The 15326-nt window shown below is 39.7% G+C and overlaps 1 protein-coding gene across 3 annotated transcripts in view; it reads right to left on the bottom strand.

Annotated features, from left to right (window-relative positions):
- Positions 1-692: 692 nt before the first annotated feature.
- The window catches only part of LOC117406908 (TBC1 domain family member 4-like), a 48349-nt gene continuing 33715 nt past the window's right edge, over positions 693-15326 (bottom strand). For all 3 annotated transcript variants that reach the window (XM_034011298.3, XM_034011299.3, XM_034922433.2), the window contains 9 exons: positions 13994-14154; positions 13075-13284; positions 10362-10523; positions 9618-9776; positions 8096-8340; positions 7823-7982; positions 6260-6429; positions 4539-4715; positions 693-3375 (listed from right to left, as the gene is read on the bottom strand). In XM_034011298.3, coding sequence (XP_033867189.3) covers positions 3151-3375; positions 4539-4715; positions 6260-6429; positions 7823-7982; positions 8096-8340; positions 9618-9776; positions 10362-10523; positions 13075-13284; positions 13994-14154 — 1669 coding nt within the window. In that variant the 3' untranslated portion in view covers positions 693-3150. The remainder of the gene's footprint in view (positions 3376-4538; positions 4716-6259; positions 6430-7822; positions 7983-8095; positions 8341-9617; positions 9777-10361; positions 10524-13074; positions 13285-13993; positions 14155-15326) is intronic.

Below are 15326 nucleotides of genomic sequence, written 5' to 3'. Positions count from 1 at the left end.
TTAGCATGCCTCTTTCAAATTGATAAAAGTTTGCAGCTAAAAATTTTAAGGCCAACAAACTAATGACTTATTTTTGTTTTAATTAAAATACTGTACATGTCAGGCCATCCAAAATGAAAGTTCTTTTTTATTCCCCATATCTACCAACTTTTCTTTACTGTATTCCCCCCGCCCCAAGTTCTGCAAAGATGTGTCCATACATGTTTTTAGAGGGGGGTAGTAAGACTGTCAAATGCTGCCACTATGAGCTGGTACCTGGTAGTGCTGAAAGTCATAAGGTTTGCGCAGTGGGCAGATTTCTCTGTAAATGAAACTGTCAAAACACTGCATTGAAATCTACCCCCACTTTGGCAATATGTTTTTTTGGGGGGTGGTGAGGAAACACTGCCTCATCTGGAAAGGAAACCAGGTTTCTGCATATTTTTTCTTTGCCACCTGCTCAAGCAAGGCTTGCTGCACATCAAGAGGCGGCATGAGCAGAGCTCTGGGAAATTCTGGGTTTGCTCCAGACCTCATCTTTTCCCAAAGGGAGTCATTTGTGTCTTTTTATACAAACTGTGGCAAAATAAGTATCAGTCAGGATGCAACTAACGTGTCCCAGGATTGCATTGCACTGCTAGTGAAGTGCCACACCGATTCTATTAATAAACTAGAGTTCTAAAAAAATAAAAAATTAAACACGAATAAATAAATAAAGAGCCTTAGACATTTATATATTGATTACAAAAAACTGCATTAAAATAGCTTGTGCTTTGAAGCCACAAAAGTCAGATGCATCTCGGTAAGGCTTTTACTTGCATAGATACAGTATCAAGAGGAGATGGGTGGGGCAGAATTCAGTACGGGCAGCGGTGATGCAATGATAAATGGTATTGATACTTAATTTAACAAGGCCAGGTTGCACTAAATAATGACTAGGAGAGGATTGCACATGGTATCTTACTTAGCAACAGCACTTATAAGAAAACATGCAGCTATAACATACATTGACTTACAATGTTAAACAATAAGACATGTATAGCTCTGTATCACTCTAAATACAATCATTTCCCTATCCACCCTTCACTTATCCTGTTTCTTTGCTACAGCAATGTTAGCTTAGACACTGGACACCACAAGTGCTGAGGGAGCAATGTGGCGAGACACAAGCCATGTAGAATAAAACACATTCTTATCAGATGAAGTGGCGTTTACTGGTTTATTCCCTTCCCCTTCAGTGCACAGCAGCTCTTGAACTCGGAGACACTGTCTTTGTTTATATCCTGCTTTCTCTGCATCCTGACAGCAAACCCAAAGGCAGCAATGAGACCATGGGCTTATAAGAATTCAAACGGAAATCAAAAATACATGTTGCAGATTGTATTTCAATGCATCAAGGCATTTACTTTGAAGGATGTGTGGGGAGTGTTTTGAAAATATCTGCCTTTACTTTAGATGCAAGATCACATTTTCCATAGTTGAAGTGTGTAACCTTTTCTCTACAAGTTGAAATGAGGGATTTGGTGGTTGAAAAGGCTGTGTTTGTCAAAAAAAAAAAATCTTAAAAAACGGGCAGTTAACTTTTTACCGAAAAGTTAAGAGACTGAAGCAAATGTAAAATCGTTTTTTTTATTTTAATTTTTTTATTGGAGTTATTTTATTATATAGTGCAAGGATATGGTTTCAACACTGTGCGATTTCTAAAACCCCTGTACTGTAAAACCTGCACCTGACAAATAGCTATTGTTCTACTGTGATTGTTGTTACAATTTTACTGCGCAAAAAAGATAAAATCAATGGTAAAATTGAGACTAGCTATGAACTAAGCTCAAAATACTGGCAGCAAAATCAGATAAGCAAATCTATTATCCTTTAACCTTTGTGTATTCCTTTTCTTCAAGTTTTAAAGGATTACATTGCATAGGGATCAATAACAATCACTTCTTGTACACTCACACATGATATTGGCTGATGTTGGATATGGCACTTTAGATGAACAATTTGCCCACCAATTGTCTCGTCAAAAAGACAGTACGTGTCTAAAGTATACAGTAACTACTGACAATGAATGGGAGCTTCTATGCTCTTGAAACAGAAAAAGAACTACTGTATACAAAACAGTTATTAAAAAAAGCCTTTAGAGTTTGAGATGTTAAACTCTTTCCCTAGGTGCATTTAAAAAGAATAATTAAAACATCTAGTGCTGCCAAAAAAACAAAAAACAAAAGTATTATACACTTCCTTGGTGTATTGCAACTCTATAGCAATGTATACACTGCTTCAGTCCTGCACTGGTATACTGTACAGTATAACATTACAACAGAAAGTTAATTGTACTCTTCTTAAAGTAACTGGTTAAGAAAATGTTTACAGCACCGGCTGACTAATTCTGAACCTTGTAAAAGTCACTCTTGGACTACAGGGTATCCTATAGAAATCCAACTGCTAGACAGAATCTACCAACTTGCATTCTGTGGATACAAGAACATTTTTGGTTAGCATGAAGCTCACAAACAGAAGTAATTGCTCTTTTCTTGCAAGAGCCCTGTTATGACAAAAAGCTACAGAGCTTAAATATTCAGTGTGTTTAACAGTAAGCTTTGTGGTAGGCTAATATGATTCTACATACAGTACACATTTTCTTTTTCACTTGACACATGCAATTCTTTGGAAAGAAAATACATTCAACTTATTTTCAAGTATTTTCAACACATATCTTTACAAAGACAAAATCCTTTTTTTTTTTTTTTGCGACACAGTATATGAAAGTGGTTACACAGAAAATCAGATGTTTCTCTTAATATCACCTTAAGATGTAGTACTAGGCACCACCACCACAAATTTAAAACACACTATGTAAAAGTGTATTGTATGGCAATGAAAGCCTGTTTCACTTCACAACACCTACTCATTATACAACACCAAAGAAAAGAAATATGTTTCCATTTTATATTAAAAGCTATATGCAAGAAAGGCTACCACATAGCCTTTGATTTGCATACTGCCGTCACAGAGGCCTGCATGCTTTTACTGACCCATGACCCTTGGATAACAATGTGTCATGGGCCCCAGCTGTTGAGGCCTTTGTGAGCATGCCATTTTATTTTTTTGCTGTGTATCTTCCTTAGCTGTGAATGCTATGCTGCATGCGACTCTTCTGATTTGCACTTGTCATGGCTTTTTGTTTCCTGATTTTGGTTTGCTGTTTGGGCTTAACTCTGTCAGTTCAATATCAGACAGTGCTTCTGGTGGCCACAGGTTTTGCATGCGTTCTATAGTCTTTTGATTGGTTATCTTCTCCTGCTCCAGTGAGCGGATTAGGCGCTTCATTTTACTCTCCCGGGTGACGATGTTCTCCAGGTTAACCTCCAGGTTCTGGATTTTAATGCGGGCCGCCTGCAAAACACAGAGTTACTTATTTAGTGTTTTCAACGTTATCAAATTTACACCGTACAGAATTCCCACATTAAGGTATATTTAACACTTTATTTCCACGTGGGTCCTGGTGAAATACTGACGTGAATATGTTTTGTATACGATTTTCCAGTCCCAAGTTACCTTACTGTGCAGAAGCAGTATGTGTAACATACTATAAAGGAATTGTGTGTAATAGGAAATATTAGACTTGATGTATCACAATATATGTTCTCAAGGGACAGGCCCACTAAATAAATCATCCACAGAAAGACTTGTGTTTTATTAACCAATATCAAATCAACAGTGGGTACTGAATTGATCACGACAACCGGCCTCATTATCAGGAGTGCTGAATCACAGGTGAATAGAACAGCATACTAGTACTGAAACTAAAATGGAGCACAGACAAGGTTTACCATTAAATACACTTTGGTCTCAGCAGGCAGTCCTGGTGTGAAGGGGCGAATGAATGAATAAATAAATGCTTTCACGTTTTTTTTTTCTCGGTGGCTGGGTTTGAATATTAAACTCTTTGGAAGCAAATGTTTCTTTATGGATTCTTTACATTCCTCATCTCGGGGCCCCTACAGGGTGTAACAGTGACACCTGCTGGAAGGAAACAGCTGTATGCTCCTGGTTCAGCAATAGGCACGGTGCTTAATGAGTCAGGGAACTGGTTTTCTGTCCTCTCTTCTAATCAGAGGGCAAAGTTTTGATCAATAGCAACAGGATAAAAAAAATAATTTCATTGAATTTCCATGTCAGGACGGGTCCTACCAACACTAATTGCTACTGCAACAGTGTATATATGTGTTGAAGCTGCCTTTAAATCTGAAAGGACAGCTAAACGTCCTCCCATGATTAGTTAAAAGAGCTTGTTTTATATATCCTTATTCATTTAGGGGGATATAAAGAGGCAATACATAGTTTGTTCTATATTGACAAAAAATATATATTATATATATATATATTTGAGAGGCCAGTACTCTTAGTACCGTGTAGCTGTTCAGGGAGGTGAGTTCTTTGAAGGCAGCAATTTCTGTTTCTACAGGAACAAAGCTGTAAATCAGGGTTTAAAGCAAGTAAGTACACTTCATGTTTGGTCCTGCTCTGAAGTGGTCTGGGCAGTGGAATGATGTCACCTGTAGTTTCTCCAGCAGATCCATGTTCTGCCTCTTGAGCTGGTTGTTTGTCCGCTCCAGTTTATCCAGTCGGTCCGCATCGTCACTGGGCACAGAGGCTTCCAGCATCTCATCCTGTAGCACATGGTACTCAACCTCATAGGCATGGAGCTGTTTGGAAATGTCCATCTCAAACACCTGCAGCAAGAACACATTCTGATTCAGAAACATTCACAAAGAACAGGCAAACAAACAAGCAACTGAGAAGGAAACGAATCAGACATGACGCTACAGTACAGCTCAGTTTGATTGTTTGCCTTCATTTCAGTGCCTCATATGGTAATTGTAACAGGAGGCTAGGTCTCTCCCTCTTGTTTCCCTGACTCTCAGCACATCACCACAATGTTTGTCCTTTGGGAGCAGGTCAAATATCACACACAGAAATTTTAGAATGAGACTTTGTTATATGAGATTAAAAAAAAATGACTGAGCCAAAAGCTACACTTGCTTTCCTGTTATTCTTTACTACTACTCATCTGTGTCCAAGCTTTCAGGGTGAACTAAAAGCAAAGTTAAAAATGACAAAACTCAACAGGAGCTTGGATATTATCTAGGCAAACTCAGCCATTAGTATTGTAATACATTCAATGCACAATGCTTGACTAAAATGTTCAAAAAGGGGATGCCCTGGTTTTTAAGCAAAATCAAAGCTATTGAGTGCTACACTTTAATACAGTATTCCGTCACATATCCGACTGCGTTGGGACCAGAGTCAGGGCAGATATGTAAAATGTCAGATGAATGAATCCTGTTTTAAATACCATTATACACAGATGTAACAATTACTATATTTCACACAATTATTGTATAGAGATTCAACTTTTATTAGGGCGCTCCTCTAAATCCCTTGTTTAGAAAGATACAGGATATTAATGCTTGTAACAGAGTAGCCGTCTGCCGTGTGGGTGCGTGCATTTGCTGCTGAGTGACAGGAATTAGATCGAGACAGAGGTTGAAGTTGATACGCCCCGCAGGTGAACAGGATTAATTAACATATCAACACACTGAACAGCTCACGTGACACTACCAGCAATGGCAGAGAAAGGAGTACATACAGCACAGTGTACGAAAACTTTGGTAGGATCTACAATGTCTGAACTAATCTTGTCTGTTCAATAATAAACTAACGTTGCTGAAGAGGTTGATCATGGTGGACAAACGGATATAAGGGCAGATATGTGACAGGCAGTTACATGACGGATTACTGTAACTTAGTGTATCAAACGGTAGGATAGCTAATATAGTATAGTACAGCCATTTGAAATGTAAAATACAATTCTATTCCTTTTAACCAGAACATTTATATTTTTTCATTATTACGCTACTTTTGGTAGGTAAGTATTTCTTCCTATGTTAAGTGGAATGAGTATGGGGGTCTGAAATTAGTCCCCAGGGGACAACAGTCCACATCACAAAACTATCACACAGGACTGACTGGCAGGGGGATAAGAAACGTCCTTGTTGCCACTTGACACAGACTGAGGGGGTGTCCAGTGCTGTTGTCAACTCACCTCATATTTCCCTAACGTTTTGTATATTTTTACAGACAGAAATGCATTAGAAAGACTCACGTTAACTGGGAGGGGTTTAATTCTCATGTTACTGTTCAACAAAGGTCCTACATAATTTGGATCAAATTGAATAGACACCACTCTTGTTTCCAATGAGGGATCATTCTGTACCTGGGCAATGGTCTCTTCCATTTGCGCAATTGTCAGATTTGGGATAGTGCTCTTAAGGAAGTCCACAATAGATTCAAAGCTGTCACACTCCATTATACGGGCTTCATGGCTGCTGAGCAGGCTAAGCGCTACTTTAAATATGACATCCATTCCTTGAAGAAACAGTATATCTAGAAGAATATAAAAAGAAAATAAGCAGCTAATATAAACACATGGTTCTTATCAAAAACGAAAGTAGGGGAGATGTTATTATCTACCCTTAACTGCAGACTCTTCATATTAAGTACAGATTCATCTTCAAATGAAGTCTGAGTTGTCAAATTTAGTTGAAGCGATAAATGCTTGTCAGAGTGCTCACTTGAATTAGGTTTGATACGTGTTTACTGCACCAATAAAGAACCCTGCTCCTTTCTAAATGAGCTGTCAAGCTCCTGGGAAGTGATTTCCCCAATATCATGATCTAGATTGTTGGAAGTGAAATGAGATATGGATTATTAAACCATAATGCAACAGTGCGTGTTGAAGTAGTGCATTTCTCCTTCAATTTATGAATGATTATTATTATTATTATTATTTATTTCTTAGCAGACGCCCTTATCCAGGGCGACTTACAATTGTTACAAGATATCACATTATACATTATTTCACATTATACAGATATCACATTATTTTTTACATACAATTACCCATTTATACAGTTGGGTTTTTACTGGAGCAATCTAGGTAAAGTACCTTGCTCAAGGGTACAACAGCAGTGTCCCCCGCTGGGGATTGAACCCACAACCCTCCGGTCAAGAGTCCAGAGCCCTAACCACTACTCCACACTGCTGCCCTTGATTATAAACAATTGACCTTTCTTTCTCTATTGGATTGTTCACATTATATAGGGACCCAATGTTCTCCCTACGTCAAAAGAATAAAACAATTTATGATCACTTTATTTTTAAAAAGTGCAAAAATAAAGTAGTACTGTAATGTTCTACTTCTTAGGAGAAAAAAATTGCAGTAAATGTGGTCTGGATCCTGTTATCTTTGCGTTGCCATGGACTGGGGTCAGCAATACACAGATTATGTTACCATGTTTATTTCTCTCAGAAAACTTGTCTTTGCCTTTGTGAATCCTTCAAAATCCTGTAGTCTGTTATAACCTTCCTACAACTGCCATATGTTTAGGTATTTTCTGTAGTGGTGTGTGTGAAGCAAAACCTATTAATATGAGAAATTGACTTCATAACTCAAAATGTGAATTGTCATAACTAGAAATGTCAGCTTTTTACCAACTATAAAGACACTGTCAAAGTGTTTAGTCTGTACCTTTACCAAATTACTAAATTTGGTATCTTTGATACAAAACAATGTGGCAGTGAAAGGGTTATTTTTTATTGGACAACTCCTGTAATGGAACTTAAGCAAGAAAATCAAAGAATACAGCTAAATACTGAGATGATAAAAGTGTACTGCCTGTATACAGCAGAAACTTCAAGTCACATGACCTCAACATGGCTGCCAACATATTTAGCATGTAGGGGTTATCCAGCTTTTTCTGGAATTGTGAATACTTACCAAACACTCTGGCCACAAAGCTGAGTGGAAACTGGGAGGCAAGGAGAGTGAGAAACCAGGGGGCAGCATACAGGCTCGGGCTGATTTCATTCTCCTCCAAGTGATTGTAGAGATCCCTGTGGTAGTCATGGAGGAGTCTTGATAGCTGGTACATCTGAATCTGTAATCAGAAGGGGAGATGGAATGAATTGGCATCCCAGCACATTGAAGTGAATGTTTGACCACACAATAAAAACCTACAACAGTCCTGAATGGACAGGTTTGTATTCCTACCTGGAGGGAAATCATGTCTGGTCTATACTGTTTACGGACGCCCAGATCGTACATCATGAATTTGAGCATTTGGAAAGCCTGCTCCTCGCTCATATGCAGAAGCAGGACTCCCGCCACGAAGCTGATCCCTTGACAGTAGCCCACCTCCTTGTCCAATAGAGAATAGGCTTTCAGCAGATTGAAGAGGGAGAGTTGGCCAGCCCCCAGCTGTGCAGAGAAGTACTGGTGAGTGGGGAAAGTCCGCCCTGAGAACCAAAGAAAAGGAGCTGAAATTGTCAGTGACTGCAATCAGACGGTGACCTGCAGCACAGCATCTGTGCAATGGGGATTGCTATTATTATCCCCGATTCCACTGGTGTGATTTGTCTGCCTATCCAACTGTTCCCTTTTTCTTTTTTTCTTTTTTTTTTTTTGGGACCTCCTGTGGTTGCAATCCTACTCTATCTGGAAACCCGTAAAACATCCACTGTAGCTACTGCACGTTTTATATGCAGTTATGCATTCTTCTAAAATGCAGACACCTAATAAACCCCATATACTGGACTGTTTACATGTTTTTACATGGTCACTAAGGATCAAGAAAACCCTCAGAACCGCTAGACGCCTCAAAACATCAACAAAACCGTTACGAGTCGTAACAACTGCTCCGGATCTACATCATCAGTTATCAGACATTTCAGAACCACCACAGACTGGTTCTATTACAGTTAAACGAAAATAACTTGTCAAAAATTGATTTATGACCAAGGAGGAATATGCAACACAGGAGGCAGCAACACCAAATAATTTGTTTTAGCCTCCAGCCTGTTCAATACTGTGAAACGGGGTGTATCTGCCAAGTCCTAACGTGGGGTACAATACCATTTCCTTTGCTGCTTGCTGCCAGTTATTCTAGGTGAAAGCAGGAAGAGCTAGGAAGGGCCTGCACCGTCCTGTCGCTGTATCAACTGGCTTGACATCGATATCAACATACTGAATGTTAGAAATATATTCTTCTGCCTTCAACTGAGATGAATAGGTACACAGTGAGGGTAGCTTACTACAACAGCAGCTTTTTAAACTGTTATTGTTTGTGCTGTATATGAAAATCAATTTAAATTATTTTTTTTACACTGCTGATTTATATTTTTGGGAGGTTCAAATCAAGCCAGGCATGGCTTTAATAGTATTCAAAACTAGCAGAAACATTTTATTTGTATTTTTTATTTTCAGCACTGAATTATATCAGAGCAAAGAGGCTATTACTGATTTTATATTGTTTACTGTTCACTGGCAGGGTTACAGTGAGTGTTAGCCTCAGAGTTTATTAAGATGGCTTTAGGAGTATTCCATTACTCAACACAAGCACAGACGCACACCCTTGACTTAGACTTCTTGGAATCATAAAAAAAGAAATGCTAAAAATGGAGTGACCAATTGCGTTTTGAAGCTACCCAATGATTTGTGTTTCCTCATTCCTGCTGTTTAGTTTTATAATTATGCATGCCACCTAGTGGCCAAGTAAATAACACCCAGAGCTTACCAAGATCTACCAGGATGGCGTGCTGCTGTGTGGTAAGCTGCTTTAAAAGTTCTTTGTAGGATATGTCCAGAGGTTGCTGTTTACATGACAGACGGTGTCTCAGGCGATACTGGACAGCCAGGAACTGCCAGATATCCCCTCTGCGATTCTTTGGTACACCTAGAGCAAAATAATGAAGGACATCACGAGAGCAAAAAAAACAAAACAGAAATATAAACAGATTCCCCAAGCTGAATAATACACACGCTGGCCTGGAGCTGAGCTGAGTTATTGTAGCGAGCATAGCAAACAGCTATTCATATATAAATAGCTGAATATATTTATCATAAACACACGTCTGTATATAAAGAGAAGTGTACTGTAGGAGGGAGTCTTTTGTTAACACCCAATGTGGGCTCACACAATGTTTTGAATCCTAATGTATGAGCTGCTCACATACCTCCATGCTGCTTCTGTGCAGTTTCTTCAGTTAAAACCACTACGTTTTATACTCTTTTTGGGTGTTCACCACACTTAAATGCAAGCACTTCTGTCTACTCAACTCTACAGTTGGCTGTCTGTGACCACTAACACATTTTGGAGTTAGTTGTGAAACATTCAAAGTAATACATTCATATACATTACTATTTTAAATTTAAACCCAGCTATCACAGCACTGTTACATTCTAAACGCTTAAAATAATGTAGTTTATAAACATATTGAACCCTTGTGTTTGGAAATGGTAAAGACAGCACTGTGCTCACCCTGACTGAGGGCACACTGGATCTCCTCCATGTCACATTTAGCCTTCACTCGTCCTGGAATGGTTAGCTTTTTGTCCCACATTGCTAAAACTTCCTTTGGACATTCTCCCACCTCTTGATAATCCAGTTTCATTTTTCGTGTTTGAAGCTCATCCTTGCTTGCTGTGAAGAAGAATAGAAACCTTTAATAAGAGAAACCCAGTTTCTGTACTGTACTGCAACAAGCAACATGCCAGCTTAGAAGACAGTGAACTGGTCTACAGAAATGTAATAGTGGAACATTACTAACTGAATCATGGCACTTGACATGGAGTGCTCAGGCAGTTTTAACCATTTGACAATGGTCAGTGGAAAGTCATTTAAAGCTGTATGACAAACCGGGAACCACTGCTACAGTGCTGAGGGTTAAGGAAGCTTGCTGGCGCTTCTTCTAAACTGGGTCACAAAGTTAATATCTAATTCAATCTTTAATGACCAGAGTTCACCCTAAAAGAAAAAAAAAAAAAAAAAATTAAAAAAAAGAAAAATCACACAACAACTGACAACAGAATGTCACTACTTTATTTTCTTCATTTAAATATGGCCAAAATATCACTTGCATCTAAATTCCTCCATTAATGTTCAGAAACCCATCAAGTCTCCCAGCTTACCTTCTACAAAATGTGAACATTGGCTGTTACTTCTCCTCAGCCACAGAAAACAACATTAAACAAATACATGTCAAGAAACATTCACATCAACAAACATCAAGATTCATGAACATTTGGAAAGATCAATATATAAATAGATATAAATGTTGCCACAAGGGGGCTCTCTCTAACCACTTCACTGTGAGACAGGGACGAGGGATGTTTGGCCTGTAGTCTAGCCTCCATACAGTATTTCTTTGTTTTTTTAAATGCCATGTACAGTACTGTTTTTGTACCGTGCCATATTGCAAGGATTAACACCCAGTGTAACCCTTTACTGAAATTCTTGTTTTCACTGAACCCTTTATTGAAAAACTGACAAATTGGAATAATGTGTCAATGCAAGTTGTATGCCTAACATTTGCTTTTTATGTCATGTTTTTTAATGCATGCAATATAGGGTTAAAGTTGGATTTGTGAGCTCAATATGTTAGATGTCCATACTGAATTTATCATACTGTACTGGTTCTGATACGTAAATGTCTGAATTCTGCTATAGTGTACATTCTGGCACTAGTGGATAGACAGGGCTGGTGAGCAAAGCAGGTGTAAACTGTATAAACAATGTCAAATATGTATAGCTAAATGCTAATATTGGACTTGAGAAGTTTTACTTTGTATTCAGGATATCCTACAAGAGATGCAACCACTCACATCTGATGGAGTCATTATAGGACCCAGTTTTACAGCTGGGTAGACAGAAGAGTTTAAATGACTTGCTCCAAGGTCACACAGCAACTCATAGGCTGAAAAACAATCTGAAACACTCTGATAGCTCTCCTGATTCCCAATCCTAATTACAAACAATAAATTCAGTGTTAACTATATATGTTTCAGAGAACTGAGTAATATATGTGCCCAGCTTTAGTCCTTCATTACCTCTTCACTGCTATAATCAGACATTGTCCAGTACTAAACACTGCAATGACAGCACAACACATTCCCTCAACCTCAGGTGGTCACATGCCTTCTAATCCAAATACAGGATCAACTCAACAGCAGACAAAGAATGTTTAAAGACTAGAACTGTAGGGGTTCCTGGATCTGACTGTCCAATGAGTGCTTATTGCCCATCTCCTACACTTACAATGGTATGAGTAAACATGCCTACAGTGGAAAATAGCACAGCAATAGGGCAGAAGGTTTACCCTTCCCTTACAGAAACCAAGCGGTAGGGAATCATTTACTGTTTTCAAGTACGTCTCTCCAGGTAACAATTAAACAGAAACCCATGCATGCCCTAGATTTGTTTTAATTATTGTTAGCTAGGGTAAGGTGTCATAGGCACTTAAGACATGGGACAGAAGGGGCATGTGTTTTAATAAATGTAAAAAAGGAGAGGCAGGGGGCTCCCGCATCCAGTAAAGGCAGTTTGAGTCCAGGCTATTCCACTGCCGAGTAAGACTGGAGTTCCCAGGGGGTGGCGCACTACTGGCCGAGCGCGGCCCGGGTGAGGAGGGCCTAGGTCGGCCAGGGTGTCCTTGGCTCACCGTGCACCAGCGACCCCTGTAGACTGGCCGGGCGCCTGCAGGCCTGCCTGTAAGTTGCCCAGAGCTGCGTGGTCCACCGATGCTGTAGCTCTGAGGTAGCTGCATGGCGGGCCTGCAGAGTGAAAAGAAACGGACGGCTGACGGCACATGTTTCGGAGGACGCATGTGTCCGTCTTAGTCTCTCCCGAGTCAGCGCGTGGTTGGCAGCGGTGAGCCAGGTTGAAATAAAAAATAATTGGGCTTTCCAAATTGGGGAGAAAATGAGAAAAAATAATTGCCAATTCCAAATTAAAAAAAAAAAAAGATAAAGTATTCAGTGGATGCCAGATAAGCTACACTGATAGAAAAACCACAAAACGGATGGTCTGGACTGTATTATATGATGGAAAGAATTGACCTCCTATTCATTGCAATGGGCATTGTGGTGTCATAGTTCTAGTTTTTTTTGTATTTCATATTACCTCATACATGCACTCAGCTTCACCTGAATGTCAGGTTCAATGTTTTTGGTTGAAGCAGGAGTGATTAACTGACCTTCGAGCCTCTGGTTCTCTTTCTCCATTCGAAGCAGCAGAATCTGCTGGTGTATGGCTTTCCTCCACAGAGTGTGCAGCTCTTCGGGGACGCGCTTCCTCCTCTCCCCATCACAAACACTGTCCGGCTGCAATAAGGAGACGAGTGGGTCCTCCTCCAGAGCAGGGGCCAGCGGAGACAGGGGCAGGAGCTCATTGACGTCCAGCTGGTCTGAAAGGCAGCCGCTTAATACGCTATGGGTCATATCCACAAAGCATTTACCCCAGTGCTAGATTAGATGTTACAGAACTAGGAACAAACCATAAAGGTGCATGCAAGTGCTCATTGTTAACCTAAACAAAATTTTTTTAAAAAAAACAGTGTGCATTTCTCACTAGGAAAAAAAGCTTTGACGATACAATGTCCATTACAGGTTTAACATACAGCAAGTGGTTTTTATTTTAAATTATTTTCAAAACTTTCTAAAGGCTCAGGCTGAAAATAGTTCTGTTGAGCACACTGGTTCTCTTTCAACAAGAAATAGGAGGGCAGGCTCTGCACTACACCTCACAAGCTATCACAATAAAAGCAGCCTTTGTAAGCAACCGCTGTGTCGTCTTTTTACAACACCTGTTCATTTTACAACGCAAGAACAAAAAAGTAATAAATTCACGCACTCAAGTTGTTTGTTTCTTATTTTGCAACAAAAATGTGGAATTCTAACCTTTCAAAAAACAGGATTACTGTATATCTGAGTAAACAACCAAGCCCCAAGGTTTACGAAATTAATTTATTTATTAACATTCTGTCCTTTAGGGCTTTAAGAGGTAGCACAACCGGTTACTGGGGACGACCCGTGATAATTACAGATTAAATATATAACTTGTATATAATACGTATGCCCTGCTGTTTGAATGGGTTGCAAGAAGGTGACAATAACCTTTCCGATGCATGGCAGCAGGAGATTTGTTCATGGGCGAAGCAACCCTCAGGAATATCTTCTGGCGCCAGGAGACTCGTCGAGGAGTCAGAGGGGCACCCCCGATGTTCAGAGAGTCACTACTGCAGCCAGAGAAGGTCCTTTTCCTCCCTTCACCATTACTGCAGATGAAGCACAACAGTCAGGGCACAGAAAAAAAGACTACCAGATACTCCATCAAAGTGGTTTACTCTAAACATGTAGCCAAGATTCTCACACTGGCCATTAAAGTCGGGTCAAAGAAAGGATATTTTAGTGTCCTCTGCTCCGGCACATTATCTACTCTACTTCTATTTGTTATTCCAAGAGCTATAATTTTATATGTTGAAATTCATATTAATTCACTGCTAATGTTAATAGGGGTCTCGCAATGTGCTCAAAAGAATTACTATTATTATTAGTGCTAAATTATTTTACCCCTAATTTCCCCCCAGGTTTAGAGTGGCCAATTATGTTCCCTCACTGCAGCAATTCCCCACACAGCTCAGGAGAACTGGTTCAGTGGAGATCCCCCAATCCCAAGACTAAGCCAGTTTCCTGTTTTACACGCAGGAGCTCGAGAGCAGATGTCCGTGAGCTACTGGCCTCTGGAGGACAAAGGCCAGCCCTGCAGGTGTCCGCCTCAGTTCACTAGGTGCCTGGCTGGTAGGGTACGCTATTGCACGATGAGGGGAAACAGTCCCTGCCAGTTTTCCCTCCCTAACCCGCGGACGCACCAGAGCCAATGCAACGCTCCCTCCAGAATCCCCAGTGAAGAGGTGAACCTACGCTTCCCTGACTGTATGACCCCCCCCCCCCCCCCCCCCGAACACTATGATGAGTACTTTGCTAGGGGCAAAAGACACCCATTTTGTAAATGCTTTATTATGCATGATTATCTCTGCACTTTGAATACCAATGTGTGCTACACTGGTTTTTTTTTTTTTTTTTTTTTGGATGCAGGTCTCTACAGGTCTTTTTCTAGGCCAGCTAATAAACTGAGTGGAGTGAAATATATTAACATAGAATAAAGACAACAGGGGGGGATAAAAGCAACAAGCAAATGGGAGCTGACAACGACAATAGATCCTGAAAGATTGCAAACAGAATTATTCACACACATGTAAAACAAAACAGACATTGGAGAAAGAGCTGTGAAAAGAAGTACCGTTAGTAGTTCAAACATTAGTAATAGCATTTCAAATGAAAAGGGTAAGTATTGCTACAGTACAAGGTGTGTAAAGCATATTTAAGATTGTACTGCATCCTAAAGCTTATTCAAATTTACCTTTTCAAAATATAAACAAATGAGAAA

The sequence above is a fragment of the Acipenser ruthenus genome, chromosome 8, assembly GCF_902713425.1.
Source record: "Acipenser ruthenus chromosome 8, fAciRut3.2 maternal haplotype, whole genome shotgun sequence".
Lineage (NCBI taxonomy): Eukaryota > Metazoa > Chordata > Actinopteri > Acipenseriformes > Acipenseridae > Acipenser > Acipenser ruthenus.
Note: the sequence above shows the minus strand (reverse complement) of the source record. Positions and strands in the feature narration are given on the sequence as shown.